Genomic DNA, 27,229 nt, shown 5'->3' on the forward strand with positions numbered 1-27,229 from the left:
ATCAAGGCAAGTTGGAAGTGGTCAAACACGAGATCCATTGGATCATCCATTGGATCACAGAAAAAGCAAGAGAGTTCCAGAAAAATGTCTATTTCTGCTTTATTGACTATGCCAAAGGCTTTGTGTGAATCACAAAAAACTGTGGAAAATTCTGAAAGAGTTGGGAATACCACACCACCTGAACTGCCTCCTGAGAAATCTGTATGCAGGTCAAGAAGCAACAGTTAGAACTGGACACGGAACAACAGACTGGTTCCAAATTGGGAAAGGAGTACATCAAGGCTGTATATTGTCACCCTGCTTATTTAACTTATATGCAGAGTACATCATGAGAAATGCCAGGCTGGATGAAGCACAAGCTGGAATCAAGATTGCTGGGAGAAATATCAATAACCTCAGATATGCAGATGACACCACACTTACGGCAGAAAGCAAAGAAGAATTAAAGAGCCTCTTGATGAACATAAAAGAGGAGAGTGAAAACATTAAGAAAACTAAGATCATGCCATCTGGTCCCATCACTTCATGACAAATAGATGGGGAACAGTGGAAACAATGAGACTTTATTTTTGGGGGCTCCAGAATCACTATAGATGGTGACTGCAGCCATGAAATTAAAAGACGCTTGCTCCTTGGAAGAAAAACTATGACCAACCTAGACAGCATATTAAAAAGCAGAGACGTTACTATGCCGACAAAGGTCCATCTAGTTAAAGCTATGGTTTTTCCAGTAGTCATATATGGATGTGAGAGCTGGACAATAAAGAAAGCTGAGAGCCAAAGAATTGATGCTTTTGAACTGTGGTGCTGGAGAAGACTCTTGAGAGTCGCCTGGACTGCAAGGAGATCCAACCAGTCCATCTTAAAGGAAATCAGTCCTGGGTGTTCATTGGAAGGGCTGATGCTGAAGCTGGAACTCCAATACTTTGGCCACTTGATGCAAAGAATTGACTCATTGGAAAAGACCCTGATTCTGCCTGATTCTGGGAAGGATTGAAGGCAGGAGAATAAGGGGATGACAGAAGATGAGATGGTTGGATGGCATCACCAACTTGATGGACATGAGTTTGAGCAAGCTCTGGGTGTTGGTGATGGACAGGGACGCCTGGCGTGCTGCAGTGCATGGGGTTGCAAAGAGTCAGACACAACTGAGCAACTGAACTGAATTGAACAGAGTTTAAAATGAGTTGTTTTGTTGTGTAATCATTAGCTTTGGGCTTAAAGAAAAAAAACAAACAAAAACAAAATGTTTTATGTGACTAAGAGAAAGCAATGTAGAAAAAAGTTTGTCCTTTTCTCCTCAAGAGCCCCAAACCCCTTTCTCCTCCTTGGGGCACTGGACTTCTTATCAACCTACCTAAGAGTTGACTCTCTCAAAATGATATTTATAATAGAAATAATAAATAATACTAATTAATTCTAAGAACTACAAAAGAAAAAACAAATATTATTACTGTGTATGAGCCACTGTGCCCTTCACAGGCTTTTTTTTTTTTTTTTCATTTAAATTATATATTCTTCGTGGGTACAGATAAGGAAAAAAATTAGGGTCACTGAGGGCTGGGCTACCTGGACTCCAACCTAGTTGGAGTTGGCTGAAGTCCTCAGACTTCACAAGCTGGAATCAAGATTGCCAGGAGAAATATCAATAACCTCAGATGTGCAGATGACACCACCCTTATGCCAGAAAGTGAAGAGGAACTAAAAAGCCTCTTGATGAAAGTGAAAGTGGAGAGTGAAAAAGTTGGCTTAAAGCTCAACATTCAGAAAACGAAGATCATGGCATCCGGTCCCATCACTTCATGGGAAATAGATGGGGAAACAGTGGAAACAGTGTCAGACTTTATTTTTCTGGGCTCCAAAATCCCTGCAGATGGTGACTGTAGCCATGAAATTAAAAGACACTTACTCCTTGGAAGGAAAGTTATGACCAACCTAGATAGCATATTCAAAAGCAGAGATATTACTTTGCCAACAAAGGTCCATCTAGTCAAGGCTATGGTTTTTCCAGTGGTCATGTATGGATGTGAGAGTTGGACTGTGAAGAAGGCTGAGCGCCGAAGAATTGATGCTTTTGAACTGTGGTGTTGGAGAAGACTTCTTGAGAGTCCCTTGGACTGCAAGGAGATCCAACCAGTCCATTCTGAAGGAGATCAGCCGTGGGATTTCTTTGGAAGGAATGATGCTAAAGCTGAAACTCCAGTACATTGGCCACCTCATGCGAAGAGTTGACTCATTGGAAAAGACTCTGATGCTGGGAGGGATTGGGGGCAGGAGGAGAAGGGGACGACAGAGAATGAGATGGCTGGATGGCATCACTGACTCGATGGACGTGAGTTTGAGTGAACTCCGGGAGTTGGTGATGGACAGGGAGGCCCGGCATGCTGCGATTCATGGGGTCGCGAAGAGTCGGACACGACTGAGCGACTGAACTGAACTGAACTGAAGTCCTCAGAAAAGGCTCCTGGCACTAGGCTCAAGGGCAAGTGTTGCCCAAGCTGCACTTTCCTATTCAACAATCACACTAGAATCACTTGCAAGGTGCTTTCCAAATGTTGGTAGACACAGGGCCAATCCTACTCGTATACTTGGTTAATTTGGTGAGGGAGTGGCGATAGCGCGGGGTGGAAAACAAAACAAAACAAAACAAAACAAAAACACGGGTGGTCTGTTAGGTCCCTGTGGTTAAAGATAAGAAGGGAGAGGAGGAGGCCGAATTCATAGGCTGGAATATTTGTACTCTTCTTGAGCTTCGAAAACTATTTGCATCTCAAAACAACTGTAAAAGAATCGGTCTTGAGATTACAAATGCTGTGACTACCTTACGAATAGGAATATCTCCAAGTGCTTAAGTGACCGACGCCGTTTGTTCCCACTGCAACCTCTTACTGGGCGCCCAGGCGGACAAGACCTGGGCAGCGATCTCCGAGCTGGGCGCCCCACGCCCATCGCGGGCAGAACGGGGGAGGGCTCCCCGAGGCGGGGTTCGGGGCGCGCCTTGCGGCTCCTCCCTCCTGCCTGCTCTCTGGGCTGGCCGGGGCCGCGAGGAGGGCGGTGGTGCGGACGCGAGATCGCTGTCAGGCGGCCTAGGCGCAGTCTGGAGTTGGGGGGTCGGTCTATCTTCCTCCCTTGGAGCAGGGCGCGATGAGCTGGGAGCTGCTGTTCTGGTTGCTGGTGCTCTGCGCGCTGCTGGCGCTCGTGGTGCAGCTACTGCGCTTCCTACGGGCCGACGCGGACCTCACACTGCTGTGGGCCGAGTGGCAGGGGCGACGACCAGGTGAGGACCTGCTGCCGCCTCTCTGCACTGGGAGCCCGGGTTCCGTGCGGTCGGATTTCCGCTGCCCCTGCGTTCCTCCGGGTGGCGTGGAGCTTCCGGGCGGCGAGGCTGCGCCTGTCTCAAGGGCTGTGGTTCGGGGTGGAAGGGGCCGGGGCCTTTTGTCTTCCGTCCTGGTCCCTACGGACTTGCCTTTTACTTGCTGAAGTAAAAGAGCCTTGGAATCGGCGGGAGCGCCTTCAGGTCTCTGAGTTCTCTGCCTGGCTCCCAGGGATTCTGAAGCAGCGTGGGAGGGCAGTACTTGGAGAAACTGTGCGCTTGTAAAGGAGTGTCCTTTTGAGGCTACTTCCTGAAGTTGTTTATCTGCCATCTCTCACTCTACTCAAGAGTAATGAAATGGAATTTGAGATAATACAGTCACCTACAAAGCTGCCTACCCATTGGGATAAAAATAAAGAACTGGATTGGGTGCTTTGCCTGAAGGAAAAGCACATTATTGGCATACTAAAAGACACACACACGTTATTGGCATACTAAAAGACATTCTACCTTTTATCTATGCTCAGCTTAATATTTGATGGTCGTTTACTAAACACATTCTATGTGCTAAGCAGTGCACTAGGTCCTTTTCATTTGTGACTGTTCACCTTTACAATGACTCTTATAAAGTAGGCATTATTAATCTTATTTTCATAATACTCAGAGAAGTTCAGTGGGCTGTCCAGACCTAGGCTTTGGGTCTACAAGGGCCAGCAGGAAGTGGGGTTTCCCTGGACCTAGTTTCCCTGCATGAAAATATCTAAATCTTGTGAGGAGGTTTGCTTGGAAGTGATTAAGTGAAAAAGTGAAAGTGTTAGTTGCTCAGTCGCTTCCAACTCTTTGGGACCTCATGGACTGTAGCCCGTCAGGCTCCTCTGCCCATGGAATTCTCCAGGCAAGAATCCTGCAGTGGGTTGCCCTTCCCTCCTCCAGAGTATCTTCCCAACCCAGGGATCAAACTCCTGATCTGCACTGCAGGCAGATTCTTTACTGTCTGAGCCACCAGAGAAGCCCTGGAAGTGATAACTTTAAAAATGGAGCCAGAGAGGGAAGGGGAGCCCTATCACTTACATGGGGGTGAAAATTGGTTCTTGGGGACTGAAAAAAATCTTAGATGGAAAAATGTTTTATGCCCCTCCTAAGCTCAACCCTAACTGACAAAGTATTATTCCTTAGTATTTAATTTTTCTTGTTTCTTTTCTTGGAGGGGGGTGTAGCACTTACACTGAGTTCACGGAAAATATGTAAAACATGTGCAAGATCAGGGTTACAAAACTATGGCAAATAGATGGCTGTGATTGGCAGACTTTCTCTTGGTCATTGGCCCATCTCAGCAGATGGAATGCATGTACCTGTTGGCTGCTTGGTTGACTTTAGTGTTTGATCTTATTTGTGCTTAGTGTTAACTTGGACTTTGAGAATTACATAAAAATACTTTATATTTTACTGTTCTACAAAAGTTACTCAACTGATGTCAAGTGCTAAAGAGAAAAAACGTTGACAATATCTAGCAGCTAGTTAAATGAAAAGTTATTTTCACATATCAAGCAAAAGTTAAGGTGACTAAAGATAACTGTGAAGAAATTCATTTGGTGTTTTCAGTGTTTTACTTTTGCTGGAAAAATATCAGTTTTGAAGGATTTTTAAACATTTAATTACTTTGCTATTATTATCATGTAGTTATATAATTTGCTGATTTACAAATGTAATATGATACATTACAGTTCATGTAAATACATGTTATTCAGTAAAATAACTTTTGTAAATTTACAGTTGTAAAGTTAAATGTTAATAGCTTTTAAATTTTAATTTAACTTTTAACTTTTCAATTTCACCATGCTTAAACCTGCACTTACTGAAGAATAAACTTTATAGAACTCCTTTTATGTCTAAAGCATAGATACATACATGTAAGGGCTTCCCAGGTGGCACTAGTGGTAAAGAACCTGCCTGCCAATGTCTTGCAGGTTCTATCCCTGGATGGGCAAGATCCTTGGAGGATGATATGGCAACCCACTCCAATATTCTTGCCTGGAGAATCCCATGGACAAAGGAGACTGGCAGGCTATGGTCCATAGGGTCACAAAGAGTTGGATATGACTGAAGCAACTTGGCACGCAGATATATGAAGATACATAAACAGATATGCAGTATATTTGTGAAATTAAAATGTTATAGGGATGTTATTAGGAAAAATGACTAAAAAGACTTCTAGGGGCTCCGGAAGGGGGATATTAGGGGGTGAGAGAGTTGGAAGGGAGGTGAGGGAGATAATGAAATAGAGTTAAAGGAACATGAAGATAGATTCAAGTTCCAAAAACAGCTCAGATTGGAAAGATGGGCAGACTCTATTAAGGTTTAAAAAAAAATTATCCTCTTTTTCATTTTTATGTTGTTGTTGTTCAGTTGTGAAGTCATGTCCAACTCTCTACAACCCCCTGGACTGCAGCATGCTAGGCTTGCCTGCCTTTCACTATTTCCCTGAGTTTGCTTAAATTCATGTCCACTGAATCAGTGATGCCATCCAACATCTCATCCTCTGTTGCCCCCTTCTCCTCTTGCCCTCAATCTTTCCCAGCATCAGGGTCTTTTCCAGTGAATCGGCTCTTTGCATCAAGTGGCCAAAGTATTGGAACTTCAGCTTCAGCATCAGTCCTTCCAGTGAATATTCAGGGTTGATATCTTGTAGGATTGACTGGTTTGACCTCCTTGCAGTCCAAGGGACTCTAACACCACAGTTTGAAAGCATTAATTCTTCAGCACTCAGCCTTCTTTATGGTCCAGCTCTCACACCCAAGCATGACTACTGGAAAAACCATAGCTTTGACTCTATGGACCTCTGTTGGCAAAGCAATGTCTTTGCCAACAAATAGCTTTTCTTCCAAGGAGCAAACATCTTAATTTCATGGCTGCAGTCACTGTCCACAGTGATTTTGGAGCCCAAGAAAATAAAATCTGTCACCGTTTCCACTTTTTCCCCATCTATTTGCCATGAAGTGTCACTTTAAAAAGTTGACAATATACTCACATAAGGCAACTTTTAAAAATACAAAAGGATACATGGTGACAAGTAAAGCTCTCTCTCACCCTTGTCTCCCAGCTGCCCAGTGTGCCTTTTTGGAGGCAACCACCATTTCCTGCCTTTTATGTATCCATCTAGAGATACCTTCTGTGTCTCCAAGCATGTATCTCACATGGTAAAATTTCAGAGTGACTAATTTTAGGTATTGCACATAGATATAGAAAAATCCATAGCACCAGTCCAGAGTAGGAAAAGTCTCAACAGCAGAACATATGTGAGGAAAACAGCTCTTATTTTACAGTGACCTCAATGAGGGTCAACTGTGCAGTGCCAGGAAAGATTAGGCAACCTTGTTGGAGCTGTTTCGTGTCTTATGGAACAAACTGCAAACAACAAAAGATGTTTTCTGAATACCTGCTTGTGTTGGCCTCTGTGCTGGGCACTGGGGACACAGCAGTGACTGAGCCAGCCACTGTCTGGGTCTTCATGGCATGTCCCTTCTGAAAGACAAGGGAAGTGGTTTAGTCAAGTCACCCTACTTGGAGCTGTTTAGACCCCTGGGAATCCTGTATCCTGCTCTGGCCAGCTCCTTTCAATAGAACATTGACCAGTGGGAGCTTGTACAGAGGGTGTGAGAAGAAGGGTGACAAAACCAGATGCCGTGTCATCTGAGGGAAAGTAGCAGAAATTGGAGGTATTTATTTAGCCTTAGAGAAGCAAGAGATGAAAGGACTTAGGGAGGACAGAGCCTTCAAACAGATGAGACACTGTCATGTGCAAGACAGGCCTGATTTATCCTTCCTGATACCACAAGGCAGAACTGCTGCCAGCTGCTGCTGGTCTGTGGAAGTTAAAGGTATCAGTATAAGAAAATTCCTGAAGCCCTTGAATGATTGTGCTCACTGCTCAGTCACTTCAGTCATGCCTGACTCTTTGTGACCCTATGGACTGTAGCCTGCCAAGCTCCGCTGTCCATGGGATTTTCCAGGCAAGAATACTGGAGTGGGAGGTCATACCCTCCTCCAGGGGATCTTCCCAACCCAGGGATAGAACCTGGGTCTCCTGTGTCTTCTGCATCACAGGTGGATTCTTTACCCTGAGCCATCCGGGAAACTCATCTTGAATGATTAGACTTCAGTTCAGTTCAGTCGCTCAGTCGTGTCCGACTCTTTGCGACCTCATGAATCGCAGCACGCCAGGCCTCCCTGTCCATCACCAACTCCCGGAGTTCACCCAGACTCACGTCCATCGAGTCAGTGATACCATCCAGCCATCTCATCCTCTGTTGTCCCCTTCTGCCCCCAATCCCTCCCAGCATCAAGGTCTTTTCCAATGAGTCAACTCTTCGCATGAGGTGGCCAAAGTACTGGAGTTTCAGCTTTAGCATCATTTCCAAAGAAATCCCAGGGCTGATCTCCTTCAGAATGGACTGGTTGGATCTTGCAGTCCAAGGGACTCTCAAGAGTCTTCTCCAACACCACAGTTCAGAAGCATCAATTCTTCGGCGCTCAGCTTTCCTCACAGTCCAACTCTCACATCTATACATGACCACTGGGAAAACCATAGCCTTGACTAATGGACCTTAGTTAGCAAAGTAATGTCTCTGCTTTTGAATATGCTATCTAGGTTGGTCATAACTTTCCTTCCAAGGAGTAAGCGTCTTTTAATTTCATGGCTGCAGTCACCATCTGCAGTGATTTTGGAGCCCCCCAAAATAAAGACTGACACTGTTTCCACTGTTTCCCCACCTATTTCCCATGAAGTGATGGGACCAGATGCCATGATCTTCATTTTCTGAATGTTGAGTTTTAAGCCAACTTTTTCACTCTCCTCTTTCACTTTCATCAAGAGGCTTTTTAGTTCCTCTTCACTTTCTGCATAAGGGTGGTGTCATCTGCATATCTAAGGTGATTGATATTTCTCCCAGTAATCTTGATTCCAGCTTGTGTTTCTTCCAGTCCAGCGTTTCTCATGATGTACTCTGCATATAAGTTAAATAAGCAGGATGACAATATACATCCTTGACATACTCCTTTTCCTATTTGGAACCAGTTGTTCCAAGTCCAGTTCTAACTGTTGCTTCCTGACCTGCATACAAATTTCTCAAGAGGCAGGTCAGGCGGTCTGGTATTCCCATCTCTTTCAGAATTTTTCATGGTTTATTGTGATCCACACAGTCAAAGGCTTTGGCATAGTCAATAAAGCAGAAATAGATGTTTTTCTGGAACTCTCTTGCTTTTTCGATGATCCAGCGGATGTTGGCAATTTGGTCTCTGGTTCCTCTGCCTTTTCTAAAACTAGCTTGAACATCTGGAAGCTCACGGTTCACGTATTGCTGAAGCCTTGGTTGGAGAATTTTGAGCATTACTTTACTAGCGTGTGAGATGAGTGCAATTGTGTGATAGTTCGAGCATTCTTTGGCATTGCCTTTCTTTGGGATTGGAATGAAAACTGACCTTTTCCAGACCTGTGGCCACTGCTGAGTTTTCCAGATTTGCTGGCATATTGAGTGCAGCACTTTCACAGCATCATCTTTCAGGATTTGAAATAGCTCAACTGGAATTCCATCACCTCCACTAGCTTTGCTTGTAGTGATGCTTTCTAAGGCCCACTTGACTTCACATTCCAGGATGTCTGGCTCTAGGTGAGTGACCACACCATCGTGGTTATCTTGGTCATGAAGATCTTTTTTCTACAGTTCTTCTGTGTATTCTTACTATCTGTTCTTAATATCTTCTGCTTCTGTTAGGTCCATACCATTTCTGTCCTTTATTGTGCCCATCTTTGCATGGTATACCAAGGGTATAGCCCTTGGTATCTCTAATTTTCTTGAAGAGATCTCTAGTCTTTCCCATTCTGTTGTTTTCCTCTATTTCTTAGCATTGATCGCTGAGGAAGGCTTTCTTATCTCTTCTTGCTATTCTTTGGAACTCTGCATTCAGATGCTTATATCTTTCCTTTTCTCCTTTGCTTTTCACTTCTCTTCTTTTCGCAGCTATTTGTAAGGCCTCCCCAGACAGCCATTTTGCTTTTTTGCATTTCTTTTCCATGGGGATGGTCTTGATCCCTGTCTCCTGTACAATATCACGAACCTCAGTCCATACTTCATCAGGCATTCTATCTATCAGATATAGTCCCTTAAATCTATTTCTCACTTCCATTGTATAATTGTAAGGGATTTGATTTAAGTCATACCTGAATGGTCTAGTGGTTTTCCCTACTTTCTTCAATTTTAGTCTGAATTTGGCAATAAGGAGTTCATGATCTGAGCCACAGTCAGCTCCTGGTCTTGTTTTTGTTGACTGTATAGAGCTTCTCCATCTTTGGCTGAAAAGAATATAATCAGTCTGATTTCAGTGTTGACTATCTGGTGATGTCCATGTGTAGAGTCTTCTCTTGTGTTGTTGGAAGAGGGTGTTTGCTATGACCAGTGTATTCCTCTTGGCAAAACTCTATTAGTCTTTGCCCAACTTCATTCCATATTCCAAAGCCAAATTTGCCTGTTACTCCAGGTGTTTCTTGACTTCCTACTTTTGCATTCCAGTCCCCTATAAGGAAAAGGACATCCTTTTTGGGTGTTAGTTCTAAAAGGTCTTGTAGGTCTTAATAGAACCATTCAACTTCGGCTTCTTCAGCATTACTGGTTGGGGCACAGACTTGGATTACTGTGATATTGAATGGTTTGCCTTGGAAACGAACAGAGATCATTCTGTTGTTTTTGAGATTGCATCCAAGTACTGCATTTCGGACTCTTTTGTTGACCATGATGGCTACTCCATTTCTTCTGAGGGATTCTTGCCTGCAGTAGTAGATATAATGGTCATCTGAGTTAAATTCATCCATTCCAGTCCATTTCAGTTTGCTGATTCCTAGAATGTCGACATTCACTCTTGCCATCTCTTGTTTGACCACTTCCAATTTGCCTTGATTCATGGACCTGACATTCCAGGTTCCTATGCAATATTGGTCTTTACAGCATCGGACCTTGCTTCTATCACCAGTCACATCCACAGCTGGGTATTCTTTTTGCTTTGGCTCCATCCCTTCATTCTTTCTGGAGTTATTTCTCCACTGATCTCCAGTAGCATATTGGGTACCTACTGACCTGGGGAGTTCCTCTTTCAGTATCCTATCATTTTGCCTTTTCATACTGTTCATGGGTTCTTAAGGCAAGAATACTGAAGTGGTTTGCCATTCCCTTCTCCAGTGGACCACATTCTGTCAGACCTCTCCACCATGACCCGCCCGTCTTGGGTGGCCCCATGGGCATGGCTTAGTTTCACTGAGTTAGACAAGGCTGTGGTCCTAGTGTGATTAGATTGACTAATTTTTTGCGTGGGTGGCTGTGACCAGTGCACTTAGCGCGGCCCAGAGGAGCTACCCCACGTCCGAGGTCAGGGGCGGAAGCGGGGAGGACCGCATGCCCGAGGGGAAGCGGCCAAGAGGAGTTACCCCACGTCCGAGGTCAGGGGCAGTGGCCGAGAGTGCCAGGCTGTGACGGCGCAGGAACGGCGGAGAGGAGCTACCCCACATCCAAGGCCAGGGGCGGTGGCCGGGAGGAGCTACCCTGCATCCAAGGTCAGGGGCGGAGGCCGGGAGGAGCAACCCCACCTCCAAGGATCGGTGGCTTCGCGGGTGCAGGTGGGCCTAGAGGAGCTATTTCACATTCAAGGTCAGAAGGGGTGGCGGTGAGGAGATTCCCCTCCTCCAAGGTAAATAGCAGCGGCTGCGCTTTGCTGGAGTAGCCTTGAAGAGCTACCCCACGTCCAAGGTAGAGAAACCCAAGTAAGACTGTAGGTGTTGCAAGAGGGCATCAGAGGGCAGACACACTGAAACCATACTCACAGAAAACTAGTCAATCTAATCACACTAGGACCACAGCCTTGTCTAACTCTAACTCAATGTCTAACTCAATGATTAGACTTATCCCTCCCAAATGAGCTGGTGCCTCAGAGGTAACTAGATTACTCATCCTGTGAGGGAGTTAAATGGTCAATAGCTTGAGGGGAGAATTCTTAACCTGGGTTGGGGGTTGATCAAACAAGTCAATCCTGAAGGAAATCAACTCTGAATATTCACTGGAAAGACTGATGTTGAAGCTCCAATACTTTGGTCACCTGATGCAAAGAGCCAACTCATTGGAAACGACCCTGATGCTAGGAAAGATTGAGGGCAAGAGGAGAAGGGGGTGACAGAGGATGAGATGGTTCGATGGCATCACTGACTCAACGGACATGAGTTTGAGCAAACTCAGTGAGACAGTGAAGGACAGAGACACTTGGTGTGCTGCAGTCCATGGGGTCGCAAAGAGTCAGAGATAACTTAGCTACTGAACAACAATTTCCCAAAAAATCTGCAGAGTTGTTCAGTTGAGCCTTTCCATAAAAGTGCATCAGATTTAGGAGTTCCCTGGTGGTTTACTGGTTAGAACTCAGAGCTTTGACTACTGTGGCTTGGGTTCAATTCCTGGTCAGGGAACTGAAATCTCACAAGCTAAAAAACAAACAAAATACATAGTGCAATAGATGATAGGAAAGCACTGTAGCCCAGACACAGTATTTGGGATGTTTCTGTCCTTTGTTTAGATATTTACATGAAATCGCTTTCCTGAGGATATTTTCTCGAATGGCTAAGATAGTTGGGTCTACAATATTGACCATATTAAAATGTGGCAGCTTAGGCTAGAGGTCAGACATACCTCGAAAAATATCCTAGCTCTGCCAGGATTCTTGGGTGGAGTCCTTTCTCTAAGCGAGTTTCTGTGCTAGGCACTGAGGACAGAGCAATGAATAAAGGAGACAGGGTCCCAGCCTTAAGGAAATTTACAGTCTAGTGGTGTAAATCAATCTCTGTAAACCTCAGTTTCCTTTCTTGTAAAACTGAGATAATTCCTGTTTCATAAAGTTCTTGTGAAGATTTTAATAAGGTAATATGTTTAAGCACATAGGAAGCAATGGAAAAATGTTAAGCCATTGAAGTTAGTAAACCCATTGACCCTGGCTGGAGAAATTAGAACATTCAATGTTTTGCTGCCAAAATCCATTTGTTAAATAATTTTGCAACAGTTAGAGTTGACATTTTATTATGCACTGAGTCCCCTGGAGGAGGGCATGGCAACCCATTCCAGTGTTCTTATCTTGAAAATCCCACGGACAGAGGAGCCTGGCGGGCTACAGTCCATGGATGGCAACAAGTTGGACATGACTAAAGCAACTTAGCTCACACTCCCACACGTGTGTCAGTCACTGTTCTGAGTGCTTTACATGTTTTAACTCATTTCTCTCAACAATTCTATGAAGGAGGTTTTACTATTAATTCAATTTTCCACTTTTGGAAAGTGAAGGCATTGAGTTCCCACATGGGAGAATTTCACCGCTGTGTGTGACACAGCTGGCACTTGAACCCTGGGAGTTAAAACCACCAGAGCACATACTGACTCACCAACACTTAGACCTGAGAATTGTTTGACTAAAACAGTCAACTGGCTTCCTGATTTTAACTTTTCTGATCCAAAATCAGCAATGTGTATCTTAAATAATACCTTGTCTCCTATTTTTGACAAATAACACATTTTAATAAGGTACACAGGAGCATTGCACTGCCCTGACTCGATGGATTCAGATGGACAGTGGCTATCGTGTGCTGCAGTACAAATAAGTTTTTCGTTGGAGAATAAACCACTTGTCAGTGCTTTATTTCACATTTTTACAATCTTTAACAAGATGATACCTGGCAAGCAGAGTATAACATTTCATCTCGCTCTCATATGTATTTCATCTTGGGTGAACTACTAGATTCTTCTAAGATGAAGGCTCAGGCATTTGGAAAGCTCTTCTACAAAATGACCTTTAGTTAGTTGCTAGGCATCAGATTATGATTGACAAATGGGGAAAACATGACTTCAAAAATTCAGGGTGATTCTACCATACCATAGAGTAGAATTTGGTATACTCAGATTTATCATCAATATCACCAATGTGAGCAATTAGAATAATAGAATAGAAAACTGGATGGAACTATAAGTGATCATCTTATCTGAAGCCCTCATTTATGAATAAGGAAGGTGAGAAAATGAGTCCAGATACTTTCTATCTACTTACCCTTACTTTTCATGATCAAATATGCAGATAAATAGAGCCTTAGAGTCAGACCATGGAGTTGTAAGGCTTACCTTGAAGTAAAGTCTGGAAAACTCTCAAAGAGTCTAGAATACACAAAATAATACAGTTAGTAATAAACTGTTACTAATATGATTTCTAACACTAGGTAGAAAGTGTTTCCTTAAGATATTTAATTTAAAGCATTTTAAAACCACTTTATTGAGGTATGATTGTCATATGAGAAACCGTCCATATTCAAGGTACACAACTAGATGAGTCTGGGGTAAGTATACACCTGTGAGATCATCACCACAATCAGGGCTGTAAACAGGATACTTAAATTTTTAAGTTCCACATATTATGTCTTCATATTGTTTAAAACTATTTTTTTCCTTTGGTCAATCTTTGATTTATGGATGTAACCCATAGCTTATTTTCCCCCCTCAATCCCCACCCCCTTTTCAATAGAATGGGAGCTGACTGATATGGTGGTGTGGGTGACTGGAGCATCAAGTGGGATTGGAGAGGAACTGGCTTACCAGCTGTCCAAACTAGGAGTTTCTCTTGTGCTGTCAGCCAGAAGAGTGCATGAGTTGGAAAGGGTGAAAAGAAAGTGCCTTGGTGAGTAAATCTAAAATACCAGCAGTGCTGCCTAGAAGTAAATCAGAGCCCAGAGTCAAAATTTGGGAATTTTAGAGGGAAGAGGGGGATTTTCATGGGCAGTAGACTCTGGTTCCAAATGCTGAGTGCTTTGATCCAACTCCTTTTCCTTTTGTCACTTCTTAGTTAGCTGACCTGACCTTTTTCTTCTTTTTCTGCCATCTTTCTACCTTTTTTTTTTTTACACTAATTCTTAGCATTAGGGATTGATCATCAGTTCTCTCAAATGCTGGTTTGGATTTTTAGTGACCACATGAATGTCTTACATTTTTATCTTAGACAAAGAACAATTTGGTTCTTATGAATGGCATACATATATGTTACCATAGAAATTTAATTGATATTTTGTTAAAATGTCCAATATTAAAGTCATATGAAATAATATAAGATTTTTGTTGTAAAGGACAAAAAAACAGGAGTGGAATTAAATTTTTTTTCTGCACGTGCTGTGCAGCATGTGGGATCTTAGTTCCCTGACCAGGGATTGAAACAGGGCCCCTGCAGTGGAAGTGTGGAGTCTTAACCACTGGACCACCAGGGAAATCCCAGAGTAGAATTAAGTTTGAGAAATGCAACTTGATATAATATTTTTCATATATACAGGACAATAGTGTTTTTGTTTATCTGTTTGGGTTTTGGTGTAGTTCACAGTAAAAGCAGTCTCAAGTAATACAGTTATTATTTCTCATAGGAAATTTAATATCTACACTGAAATAATTTTGAAATTTCCAGAAGATCTTTTTTTTTTTTTTTTTGTCATCTACTTGTCATTCTTTAAAAATCTTTCTTTCACTTTGCTGATGGAACTAATCACCCAGATATGGAGTTAGCTGATAAGGCCACAAGCCCTCTTTCACGATATTGCTCTTAAAGGCCTCTTGTGTTTTTCCACTGGGCCACTTCTTTTGACGGTTGCTCCTCTGCTGTTGAGACTTGCACGGGAAGAAATGAAGCGTAACAGTGTTTCTTAGCTTGAGTAAGATTGTTTTCCTTTTATCTGTCATATCATGGGTGCAGACTTTTCTATTGCTTTTGGAAAACAGTTAATATTTCACAATTTACTCCTGTGCCCATAAAGCCTTTTCACCTCTTCTCCACTTACTTGTTTTTCTCACCAAAACACAACTTTGTTGCATTTCAGGGCTAGAATTCAAGGAAATTAGTTTGAACTGTTCTTTTGATAACAGAAATAGAGAGGCCATTACAGCCCAATGTGTTTCTTGGTTGGGAATTTCAGAATTGTGTCCTTTTCCTTATTCACCTCCTGGAATCCTTAGCCTCTGAAAGGAATCTTTTCTGTGTCACATGACTGGAAGACCCAAATTCTCATTGATTGTCAGCATAAATTTTTTAAAATTGTGTTTAAAAATCAAGCCGTGAACCTATCATATAACAGATGTATAGAAATAACTCTGTACCTCTAAAGGAACTGATCTAAAATGTTTGCTTTTTTTAGTTTGTAGTATAATCTTGATTGCTTCTAGAGGCTGTTCCAATACTGAAATGGGTAGCCTATCCCTTCTCCAGCAGATCTTCCTGACCCAGGAATCGAACCGGAGTCTCCTGCACTGCAGGTGATCTCTTTACCAACCAAATGAGCTGTCATGGAAGCCTGGTCCAATGTTAGGCTGTATATATTTAAGTAGAAGAGAGGAATTCTGTTTCCTGTGTACCTAGCCAGTTTTTTGTTTGATAAGATGTTGCCCATATCCCTGTCAATCCACTTCTTGGTCCTTAAAGAGAACCTCATCCACAGGGCTTCACCCAGAAATGAGCTCATTGCTAAGTGTGGTTGTAGGGTGGGTGTTAAATGTAATGTGAATAGCACATGACTTCCATATTAATTTTAAGTGTCTTTATTTAGAGAATGGTAATTTGAAAGAAAAAGATATACTCATTTTGCCCCTTGACCTGACTAACAGAAGTTCCCATGAAATGGCTACCAAAGCAGTTCTCCAGGAGTTTGGCAGAGTAAGTAGCATTTTGAGTGCATGAATCTTGCTCTGAAGTAGCTGTAAAAGAGATTCCCATCTGTGGTGCTGTAGGCAAATGGGTTCATGAAGCATCTCACTTCATCTCAAGGGCCCAGCTGGGTCTCTTAATCTCTGAATCTGTGGCTTCATGTATTAATAATTGGAATTTTTCCTACCTTAATAAATTAACTCCTCCATGTACAACAAAAGAAGCTAAAGATTCACTGTGCCTTTTATTTCTGTTACATTATTTTCCATAAAAAGTAACTTAAGGTGGGAATTTAATTCCATAGGTGAATTTTGGTTTTATCTTTTCCATTGCTGACCTCTGGAAATGTACTGTCCTGTTCCATTGATTCATCAAGTTAACAATATAACCAACCATCCCTAGGAATTCCAACAATCCATCTAAGTCATCCCTAAAGTACCCCCTTTCTGATTTTCTTTACTTAGATCGACATTCTGGTCAACAATGGTGGAGTATCCCAGCGTGCTTTGTGTGTGGACACCAGCCTGGATGTCTTCAAGGAGCTAATAGAGCTTAACTACTTAGGGACGGTGTCCTTGACAAAGTGTGTTCTGCCTCACATGATTGAGAGAAAGCAAGGAAAAATTGTTACTGTGAATAGCATGGTGGGAATTATAGCTGCACCCCTTTCTACTGGATACTGTGCCAGCAAACATGCTCTTCGGGTAAGGCTGTCAAAACTTAACTCTGATAGAACTGACCTGAACGTGTGTATGGAACATTTACTGCAAGAGATCATTGGAACTAGGTAGTCATGTTTGGAGACAGAGAGACCTAAGAAGATCTTGGGTAGAAGACTCACCCAGAAGATGCTAAAAAGACTTGAGCCCACATGCCTCTTCCTAATTCTGCACATATGCAATGAGTACCTACACTGTGTCATACACTGCAACATATCCTGGGAGTATAAAGATGATATGATCCCTGCCCTTACTAACTGTATAGTCTAGCTGACATGTCACCCTTTACCTTGTCCTCATTTCTACCACATCTTAATGGCAAATTTGGGGTCTACCCTGTTTCTTCTACACACATTTCAGGATTCTACATACATTTACTTGTCCTTCTCATTTCTGTGACTTTGTTTCCTTCCCCTTTGTTGTTGGTGTTTATTTTACCTGAATTTCTAAATGTACATGCCTGTCAGAAATAGCAACTTCCCACTGGGTAATTAGCCCTGAGTGTCAAATCCCTACTGGGTCTAGCCTTGATTCTGTTTACTCTGACTTCATTAGAAGAAGAAAATCTAGTTAAGGCAGAGTCTAGGAGAAAGTTTAATTTGGCTTGTGTAACTTATGAGATATGAGTACTAGAAATGAATAAATTTTTAATGTTGGCATAAGAATGGATAAGAAGAAACTGTAACTATATACACTATAACATGGAGCAAATTAAATTGTAAGGCCAATAGGAGGAAAATGATTAATAGAGACATGTGATATATAATTAATGCCATTGAAGGTCAGTTTACATAGAATGTTTCACCATTGGAATAATAAGATGCAATAGCTGAATGGTCATCAGTTTCATGAAAATTTGAAGCTTTGGTTCCATAGGATCCTCTTTCTGCTGTGAAGAGCAGACAATTGCAGTGAGTGATGAAACGAAATACTGCACTGATGATTTTCTCATATTTGGTAATAGGGTGTCAGTTGGACAACTCTCAGGCAGGCACATGAGGGAAGGTGGCCACCCCCTCTGTTTGGTACCCAGTATCCCATAAGACATGCAGGATACTTTCAAACACAGTAGAAGTTGTCTGGCCTGCCCTCCAATACTGTTTTGTACTGGATTTGATTGTCTTGATACCACGTGTCAAGTTGAGATCTACTTATACCAGTAGCCGAACACTGAAACCAGGAGTCTCTTTTTGAAGGGCACATTTCCTTCCCTGATACTCAGCAAGCTAGAGAGTGAACTTACTTGTTGAAAAGGCCAGACACTATACTAGATGTGATTTCAAGCAAGGAGAGGTTTTAGTGTCTGGAGTATTGGCTTTCATGGTGTCCTCTCCCCTCTTTTGCTATAGAGGGGCAGAAGGTTAAAGTTCATGCATCCATTTACAAAGCCTTTTTCCTGTCCATCTGAGTCAGGCACTGCATTAGTCTCAGACAGCACAAACCCTCAAAGGCCTTGTGTTTGTTAGGCATCAGCATTAAAGGCTGGTAACTGTTTAATGTTATTGGATCATAAATGAATGTACCTATGTTGGCTGCTTAGGCTTTTCAAAGTTAACTCGGTTTATCACAATGTAGTCTTGGGATATTTCCTGATTTAGGAGAAGCGATGAGGAGAAGTAGATGTTTACTTCCTATTTGGTTTAGAAATAGGCAATATCTTTTAAGTCTAGAGGGTCTAGGTTGTTTTTACAAAAGTCATTGAGTAAGCAATCATATTACATTTTTAACTAGCCGTGTACTCTCTTACTACACCTAAAATAAAAAATTTTTGCTGAAACTAATAGTCTCTTCAGATAGTAATTGAAAAAATGGAACTGTTCCTCTATGCTAGTTTCCTTTAAGTATTAATTCCAACTTGTTCCCTGTTGCCCTACCATCTGTACTTTAGGCCACTTTGAGGGATCATCAAAAGAAATCCAGCCTCAATGATGCTCAGTGAACATGCAACCCTTTTGGAGTGGGGAGCTGGCGACTGGGTATCAGACTCTTCAAGGGTAGTCTCTCACTAATCCGGTGCAAAATCACTGATGGCACAAGCTAAACCACTGCCATCAGGGGGATGAACCACTCATACCTGGCAGGAGTTAAGAATGCCTGTTATAGATTGCCTGTGGTCTTATGTTTAAAAATGCCTCATCTTGTGTAATTACATTCCCTGTCCTTTACTCAGGCATTTCAGAACACATTTTGATAATGTGCTGCTATTGTCCTTCATAAAAAGTAGAAGAAAAGTAATTTTGTACTATTAAACATGAGATATGTGTCTGTATTTATTTATTTATTTATTTTTGTCTATTAGGGATTTTTTAATACCCTCCGAAGTGAACTTACCACCTACCCAGGTATAACAATTTCTAACATTTGCCCGGGACCTGTGCAATCAAATATTGTGAAAAATGCCCTAACTGAAGAAGTCACAAAGGTAAAATTTCTAGTTGGGAAATGATTTGAATGCTTTAGTAGTCATACCCTGGCCTTACATCACTATGCCTCAAGATTTTCATGTTAGAATCTCTTATGAATTATTTACATAACTCAGCATTAGGAAAATTGTTAAGGTTAGTTGATAGTGCTTTGGGATCCAGCTTTAGTAATAGCTAAAGAAATTACTAAGATACTGCTTATAAGTGATCCACTATTATGTGGGCTATCAATATTTTAAAAACCCAGTTTTAATCAATTCACAAATCATAGCAATGTCAAAAGTTCTGTGTGGCTGAATTTTAGTAAATTAAACTTTACTGGGATTTTAAAAGGGATTATGGTGAAGGAACTTAGCAAAAACCCCCCTGTTGAGATGTAATAGTTTTAGGTTGGCCTCACCCAGGCCTGTGCTTCCCTCAGCTCATAGATTACAAGTAATTAATCTACCAAATGAATAATAAATGTCTCATGAAGAATCCAGTATCACTCCATAATATAAAAAACTCTCTAAAGACCATGAAAATTTCCTTCTTCTCCACTAATATTTCTACTGAGATATAAATCTATATGTTTCCATGTAAATGTTTACATATACAACTTATATTTTGCATTTTCTATGGAGGCACTATAGTAAAATAGAATGAGCACAATGTTACAGGAATCAGGGGACCTAGAATATAGAACTGGTTACTACTAAATGGTCTGTGTGAGCACAGATAAAAGTTACTGTATTTCTGGGCCTCAGTTTATTCGTAAAACAGTAGTGGGTTAACTAGAGTAGCAGTTCCAAATTTTTTTGATATCAAAAAACCACTTTTATCTTCTTTCTCTATTTCATCCTCACGGGCTTCATGTTTTATAGAACTTCATTTGCTAAATGTATGTATTAATAATTTGTTTTAAAATTTTTATTATTAAAATGACATAGTTATCATTAAGTACTTTAAGATGGTACAATACTAACTAAAAGTGAATAACTGTTATCTTTTAGTTAGCCTGCACACTTATCTGGTTAAATATATGAATTCCATTAGGTTTTCTGAAATATATAGCTTATGTGTGCATGCTTAGTCAGGTCTGACTCTGCGACCCCATGGACTGAAGCTCACTAGGCTCCTCTGTTCATGTAATTTTCCAGGCAAGATTACTGAGGTGGGTTGCCATTTCCTCCTTCAGGGCATCTTCCAGACCTAGGGATCGAACCCACATCTCTTGCATTGTGCTTTCAATGGCAGGCAGGTCCTGTGCCACCTAGGAAGCCCATAAATAGTTTACAGGCACCCCTTAGTGCCTATGGGGACTCCTGAGGGGCACGCGGTCACAGTAAGGGAATCATTCAACTGGATGTCTCCTAAAAGTTCTGTGAGATACCCTAGATAAATACTTATCACTCACGAATTTTTCAAAATTTTCTTAGTCTACAGGCAGCACTGCAGACCAGTCCTACAAGATGGCAACCAGTCGTTGTGTGCGGCTGACGTTAGTCGCCATGGCCAATGATTTGAAGGAAGTTTGGATTGCTGATCAGCCTTTTTTGCTAATGATCTATTTGTGGCAATATATGCCAACTTTGGCCTGGTGGTTAACCAACAAAGCAGCAAAGAGAAGGATTGAGAACTTCAAGAGTGGTGTGGTAAGTCCAATTTATACATTTCTGAATTCATATCAATCTTGTAGGAAAGCATGAAATTTTCCAATACTTAAAAATTTTCTTACCATCTGCCAATCTCATGATATATTAATAAATACAAAAGATATAAAAAGTTTTCCATCCCCAATGCATATCTGTTGGTTTACTGTAAATTACTACTGGTCTTGGGGAAAGTTTTCTACAAGGTAAAAATTAAATCAAAGATTGCCATTTTTTTCTTCTATGTTGCTGTCTGGCCGGTGTATGTGCCAAAATGCTTTTTCTCCACCATGTCTTCCCACAAACTCCAATGCATCCTGCAAGTCTCTACATTCTGTGTCACCTCCTTGGGTTAATACCTGGCTTCCCCACCCGCCCCATTTCTCCCCAGGACTAGGTGCACGTCAGCCCTCTGTCAAAGCACTTCCACACTATTAAGAGATGTAGTCTCACCTGTAGTACTGGTTCCTTCGACTTTGTTCCAGAAGGTCAGTTTGCACATCTGAAATGTGCCTGTGTTGGTGTTTAGGAAAACTTGCTGATAGCTTATTCTTTCAGCACTCATTTTTCCAGAAAAGTGAGGAACGTTAAATGAACTGGTGAAAAAAGAAGCAAAAACCCAAAAACCCAAACAAAATACTTAAAGAGACTTAAAGGTTATAAAACTTTCAATATGCACTAACATGTTTAAAACTTGAAAAATCAGGAAGAGGGCTATTCATTTTATACTAACCAGTTTGTTTTGGGTCAAAACATTTATAAGTGATTTCATAATGCTGGAACTTGGTACTGTGGGGTGGTTTTAAAGGTAGAGCTTCATCAAATATTGCATCAGAGTCTGAAATTTAGAGGACAGCAGATAAAGTGGCACTGTGCCCAGTGATAGATAAGAGTTGAGGGGAAAGGCCACCTTACTAAAGAGGTGAACCAACATTCTGGTTAAAAGCATGGAGCACGATGCTGGGCTACCTAGGCTGAAATCCCAGCTCTACCCCGTACTCATCATATGATCCCAGGTAGGTTATTTCTCTATATCTCAATCTCCTCATCTATAATACTTTGGCCACCTGATGTGAAGAACTGACTCATTGGAAAAGACCCTGATGCTGGGAAAGACTGAAGGCAGGAGAAGGGGATGACAGAGGATGAGATGGTTGGATGGCATCACCGACTTAATGGACATAAGTTTGAGCAAGCTGGGAATTGGTGATGGACAGGGAAGCCTGGTGTGCTGCAGTCCATGGGGTTGCAAAGAGTCGGACCCGACTGAGTGAACTGACCTGAACTGAACCATCTACAAAATGGAAGATTACTGTTGATAGTAGCACCTAGTCATAGGATTGTTATGGGGATTAAATGAGTTAGTTTGTGGAAAGCTCTTAAAACATACCATGGTGTGTTATACTCATTAAGTATTAGCTGTTACTGCTTTTGTTTTGATGGCAGGAGGATATTTAGCAAACAGACAGTAAAGATTAAAGAATTAAATAATATGGCAGAGGGAGAATGCATTATAGAAATCACTGTTTCCGAGGGGAAAGAAGGATTAGGGGCTAGAGTTTCATTCCCATTGTAGCAGTTGTTCATAAGAAGGTTATTTTGTTTTGTTTACAGAATACCAACAGAATACCTAATGTAAATCTTGGGCTTCCCTAGTGCCTCAGTAAAGAATCCACCTGCCAAAGTGGAAGATGCAGGTTTGATACCTGGGTCAGGAAGATCGCCTGGAGAAGGAAATGGCAACCCACTCCAGTATTCTTGCCTGGGAAATCCCATGGACAGCAGAGCCTGATGGGCTATATACCATGGGGTAACAAAAATTGCCGGGAGCCGGTGAGGCATTCCACTCGTGACAAAGGTCATGAGGAAGGAGGCTCGGCATATGCAAAGGTAGGATCGAGCCAGGAGTCCCCCTGGATATTCTTGAGCATCTACCCCCAAAAAACCAGAGTCTGCCTACTTTATTGCTTTGTGCTCTCACCTCTGACTTTACTGGGGGCTGTCCCCCACCACCATCTCGCTCTCTCTGTCAACGAGTTAACTTACAGCTCCAATTAATAAAGTTCCTGGGCAATTTGGAGTGTTTAAATCCAAACCCCTCAGATAGCTCTCTAACTCGCCTGACAAGTTTACCCGGTCTCCTACAGCTATGCATACGATTTTTTACAGTCTCCCAGCCTCATGGGAAGCTTAAGATATTCAAATAGCTTAGAGCCTCTCAGAGAGTTAGAAACTGTCAGAATAAAACTAGTAAAAGATTTCATTGATGAGCCAATGCTTGCTGCCAAGTTTCCACATCCCCTGAATTGTATCCTTGAATGTGTATTAATATAGTTGGTATGTAGAAAAAATAAGTAGTGGCCTTAGTGTTAGCAACTTTAGACCCTTAAGGTAATAAATTCTTTCCTTTGTTGTAGACCCATTACACATCTGCCCTATAGGGATGCAATTTTATCTAACACCTTCGGAAGATGGCGCCAAACCTTAGAATAATTACTCTTAGAGAAAATAAGTCTTTGTCAAGAGTCATAAAATGTTAATAGGCCTTCTGGCCAGAAGATGATGTAAATCACCTAAACTATTTGTATATGATAAATTTGCAGGAAAGAAACCCTGGTTTTTGATAAGGATCAAAGACTGCTGACTTTGCATCCCCTATTATCCTCTATGTGTAACTTAGGATATAAAAACCCCTGTTGAAAATAAAGCTACTGGCCTTGCTCACCAAAGCTTGGTCTCCCCATGTCATTTTTCTCCTTAACTTCCAGCTGAGTCTCCATCTGGAGCACAGAGGTCCTCTGCGACCATTTATTTGCCTGGGCTTCTAAGACCCACTTGAGAAGGTGTCTAAGGTGGGGCACCTTCCGCTATTCGAGAGGGCGCCTGCGGCCTCCGTGGTCAGAGCTAACCTGGTGTCACAGGTTATATTGATTTTCCGCGTAAACCAAGCTACTCAGCCTCTTTTCTCCACTGAATTTTCCTACTGAGCTATCCTCATTCTATTACTCTTTATATTTTTGATGAATAAATAAATAAATAGTCGCTGACACGGTCTCCCCTTCAAATACCCTGGATCAGCCGGGGCTGGACCCCGGCAAAAAATGTCGGACATGAGTTAGCAACTAAATAGCAGTGTAAATATAGGCATTGCATTACATCTAACATTTGCTAAAAATCATGACTTCTCTCTTCCTACCAACATATTTGAACTATTGCTTATTACATGGTCTCACTGCTTTATCACTTTATGATAAACTGGGCATCCATTCATCTCCCCAAATCATTCTGAGATATATCTTATTCTTTACACAAAACCCTAGAAACTTCAAAAAGTTGTTCATTTTTTTTACTTCTCTCCTCATTGCTCTTTCCTCCCTACTGTTATTTTGTATTGTGTATATTCATCTCCTTATTGAAATTTGTTTGTAAGAATCTCAGTTAAGAGAATGCCACTATTATTCCCAAACTAAACGTTGTTGTTGTTATTCAGTCACTAAGTTGTGTCTGACTCTATGATCTCATGGATTATAGCTCCCCAGGCTTTTCTGTCCTTCACTATCTCCTGGAGTTTGCTCATATCCATGTTCATTGAGTCGGTGGTGCCATCTAACCATCTCATCCTCTGTTGCCCCCTTTTCCTTTTGCTTTCAATATTTCCTAGCATCAGGGTCTTTCCCAATGAGTCAGCTCTTCTCATCAGGTGGCCAAAGTCTTGGAGCTGCAGCCTTAACATCAGTCCTCCCAATGAATATTAAGGGTTGCTTTCCTTCAGGATTGATTGGATTGATCTCCTTGCAGTCCACACGACTCTCAAAAGTCTTCTCCAGCACCACAATTTGAAAGCATCCATTCTTTGGTGTTCAACCTTCTTCATGATCCACTTCTCAAATCCATACATGACTACTGGAAAAACTATGACTTGACTATATGGACCTTTGTTGGCAAAGTGATGTCTCTGCTTTTTAATACATTGTCTAGGTTCATCATAGCTTTCCTTCCAAGGAGCAAGTCTTTTAATTTCATGACTGCAGTCACCGTCCACAGTGATTTTGGAGCCCAAGAAAAGAACATGTGTCAGTGCTTCCACTTTTTCCCCTTCTATTTGCCATGAAGTGATGGGACCAGATCCCATGATCTTAGTTCTTTGAATGCTGATTTTTAGCCAGTTTCTTCACTCTTCTCTTTCACCTTTACCAAGAGGCTCTTTAGTTCCTTTTTACTTTCTGCCATTAGAATGGTATCATCTACATATCTGGGATTGTTGATATTTCTCTCAGCAATCTTGATTTTGGCTAGTGATTCATCCAGCCCAGCATTTTACATGATGTACTCTGCTTAGATGTTAAATAAACAATATACAGCCGTGTTGTACTCCTTCCCCAATTTGGAACCAGGTGTTCAACATCAGTTCTGTTTCGTCTTGACCCACATCCAGCTTTCTCAGGAGACAGGTAAGGTGGTCTCTTAAAGAATTTTCTGCAGTTTGCTGTGATCCACACAAAGGCTTTAGTGTAGTCAGTAAAGCAGAAATAGATGTTTTTCTGGAATTCCCTTGCTTTCTCGATGATAAAACAAATGTTGGCAATTTGATCTCTGGTTCCTCTGCCTCTTTGAAACCCAGCTTGTACATCTGGAAGTTCTTGGTATGCATACTGCTGAAGCCCAGCTTGAAGGATTTTGAGCATACCCTTGCTGGCACATGAAATGAGCACAGTTGTACAGTAGTTTGAACATTCTTTGGCATCGCCAAATGAACCAAGATCATTCTGTTGTTTTCTTGTCATCTCCTGCTTGACCACATTCCATTTACCTTGATTCATGGATCTAACGTTCCAGGTTCCTATACAATATTGTTCTTTACAGCTTTAGACTTTACTTTCACCACCAGACACATCCACAACTGAATGTTGTTCCCACTTTGGCCCAGCCACTTAATTCTTTATGGAGCTATTAGTAATTGCCCTTTGCTCTTCCCCAATAGCATAGTGGACACCCTGTGACCCTGAAATGAAGTGAAGTTGCTCAGTCGTGTCCGACTCTTTGCGACCCCATGGACTGTAGCCTACCAGGCTCCTCCGTCCATGGGATTTTCCAGGCAAGGATACTGGAGTGGGGTGCCATTGCCTTCTCCAGATCTCCCCAACCCAGGGATTGAACCCGGGTCTCCCGCATTGTAGGCAGACGCTTTACTGTCTGAGCCACCAGGGAAGCCTCTGTGACCTTAGGGGGCCCATTTTCTGGTGTCCTATCTTTTTGCCTTTTCATACTGTCCATGAGGTTGTCTAGGCACAAATTTGTTTCTGTTCTTTAGGCTAGGAACAGTATGTCTGGAACTTTGTTTTGATGAATTGTTATTAATTTTAGGCATCAAAAACAATAACATCATTCAATTTTGTGTTATAATTTGCTTTTGTCTTATTTAGTATATATTCTTGAGAGTGGTAAATGGGTATCTTCCCAGATGAAATGTCACCTCTTAAAAATTATTGAATTGCCTTGTTTTACTCTTTAAGCAATATACTAAAAGTTCACAAATGATTTTGGAGTTATCTTTCAAGTATTTTAATTCTAAAGACTCTTTGTATTTATTAAAGCAAGCCAGTGTAGGTATAACATGCTGATCAGAAGAGTAATAGTAGAAATTTCAGCATTTATGAAATGGCATACTCAGATGTTAACAAATGACAGGGAAATAATGTTGCTAAGCCCCTTAGAGATATTTTGCGTAGCTTGAGAATTTTGGCTATGATTTTTATTCCTATTTAAGTATTTTTCCAAGGATTTATAAGGATTCTCCAGTGAATCATAATGATATAGCTCCTCAAAACAGAAGGAATTAATTGTCAAAACCTGGGGTAGAAGAAACTGATTCATGTTTCTGTTATTCTTTTATAGGATGCAGATTCCTCTTATTTTAGAAGCGTGAAAAAAAAACATGACTGAAGGAGTATTTGCATTTTTCAAGCCACTGGAAAGAGAAATGGAAAATACGAAAAACAGTGATCTTCTTACACACTGAAGAATAATTTGTCATTTTATTTCTTAATAGACACAACTTTCCTTTCAATATGTAATAACAAGAATGACAGGAGTCTTTCAATAAATATGTTAACACATATTACATTCCTGGGTAACATACTCTAGTATATATGCTTAAAATCTAGGTTAGCAGAATGCTAACCCAAGAATTACAGTAATCCATTTACCATAAATGCATGGGCTATTATATGAAGCAGAGTGCTGGATAGCGGGCGGATACAAAGAAGTGTCTGAAAAGGTCCTGCCTCCAAGGTGCTTACACTCTCTTGGAAGAATTCACAGGTACAAATGACTGGAATTTGACACCGTAGGTAGGACTCATAGCAGCCATTATTTTTAAAAACCTGTTATATGTCATTT

The 27,229-nt window shown here is 41.5% G+C and overlaps 2 protein-coding genes across 2 annotated transcripts in view; one reads left to right on the plus strand and one right to left on the minus strand.

Moving 5' to 3' along the window:
• The first annotated feature begins 3,009 nt into the window (after nucleotides 1-3,009).
• DHRS7 (dehydrogenase/reductase 7) lies at nucleotides 3,010-26,951 on the plus strand. The gene is made up of 7 exons (XM_006069646.4): nucleotides 3,010-3,277; nucleotides 13,904-14,056; nucleotides 15,960-16,066; nucleotides 16,522-16,761; nucleotides 19,076-19,198; nucleotides 20,618-20,833; nucleotides 26,726-26,951. Exons 1-7 carry the CDS (start codon nucleotides 3,145-3,147, stop codon nucleotides 26,771-26,773), a joined length of 1,020 nt encoding a protein of 339 aa, XP_006069708.1. The 5' UTR covers nucleotides 3,010-3,144; the 3' UTR covers nucleotides 26,774-26,951.
• PCNX4 (pecanex 4) overlaps nucleotides 17,167-27,229 on the minus strand; it is a 55,791-nt gene continuing 45,728 nt past the window's right edge. Inside the window, exon 13 of the mRNA XM_044924900.2 lies at nucleotides 17,167-21,426. Coding sequence (XP_044780835.1) covers nucleotides 21,392-21,426 — 35 coding nt within the window. The 3' untranslated portion in view covers nucleotides 17,167-21,391. The remainder of the gene's footprint in view (nucleotides 21,427-27,229) is intronic.

The sequence above is a fragment of the Bubalus bubalis genome, chromosome 11 (assembly GCF_019923935.1).
Source record: "Bubalus bubalis isolate 160015118507 breed Murrah chromosome 11, NDDB_SH_1, whole genome shotgun sequence".
NCBI classification, from domain to species: Eukaryota; Metazoa; Chordata; class Mammalia; order Artiodactyla; family Bovidae; genus Bubalus; species Bubalus bubalis.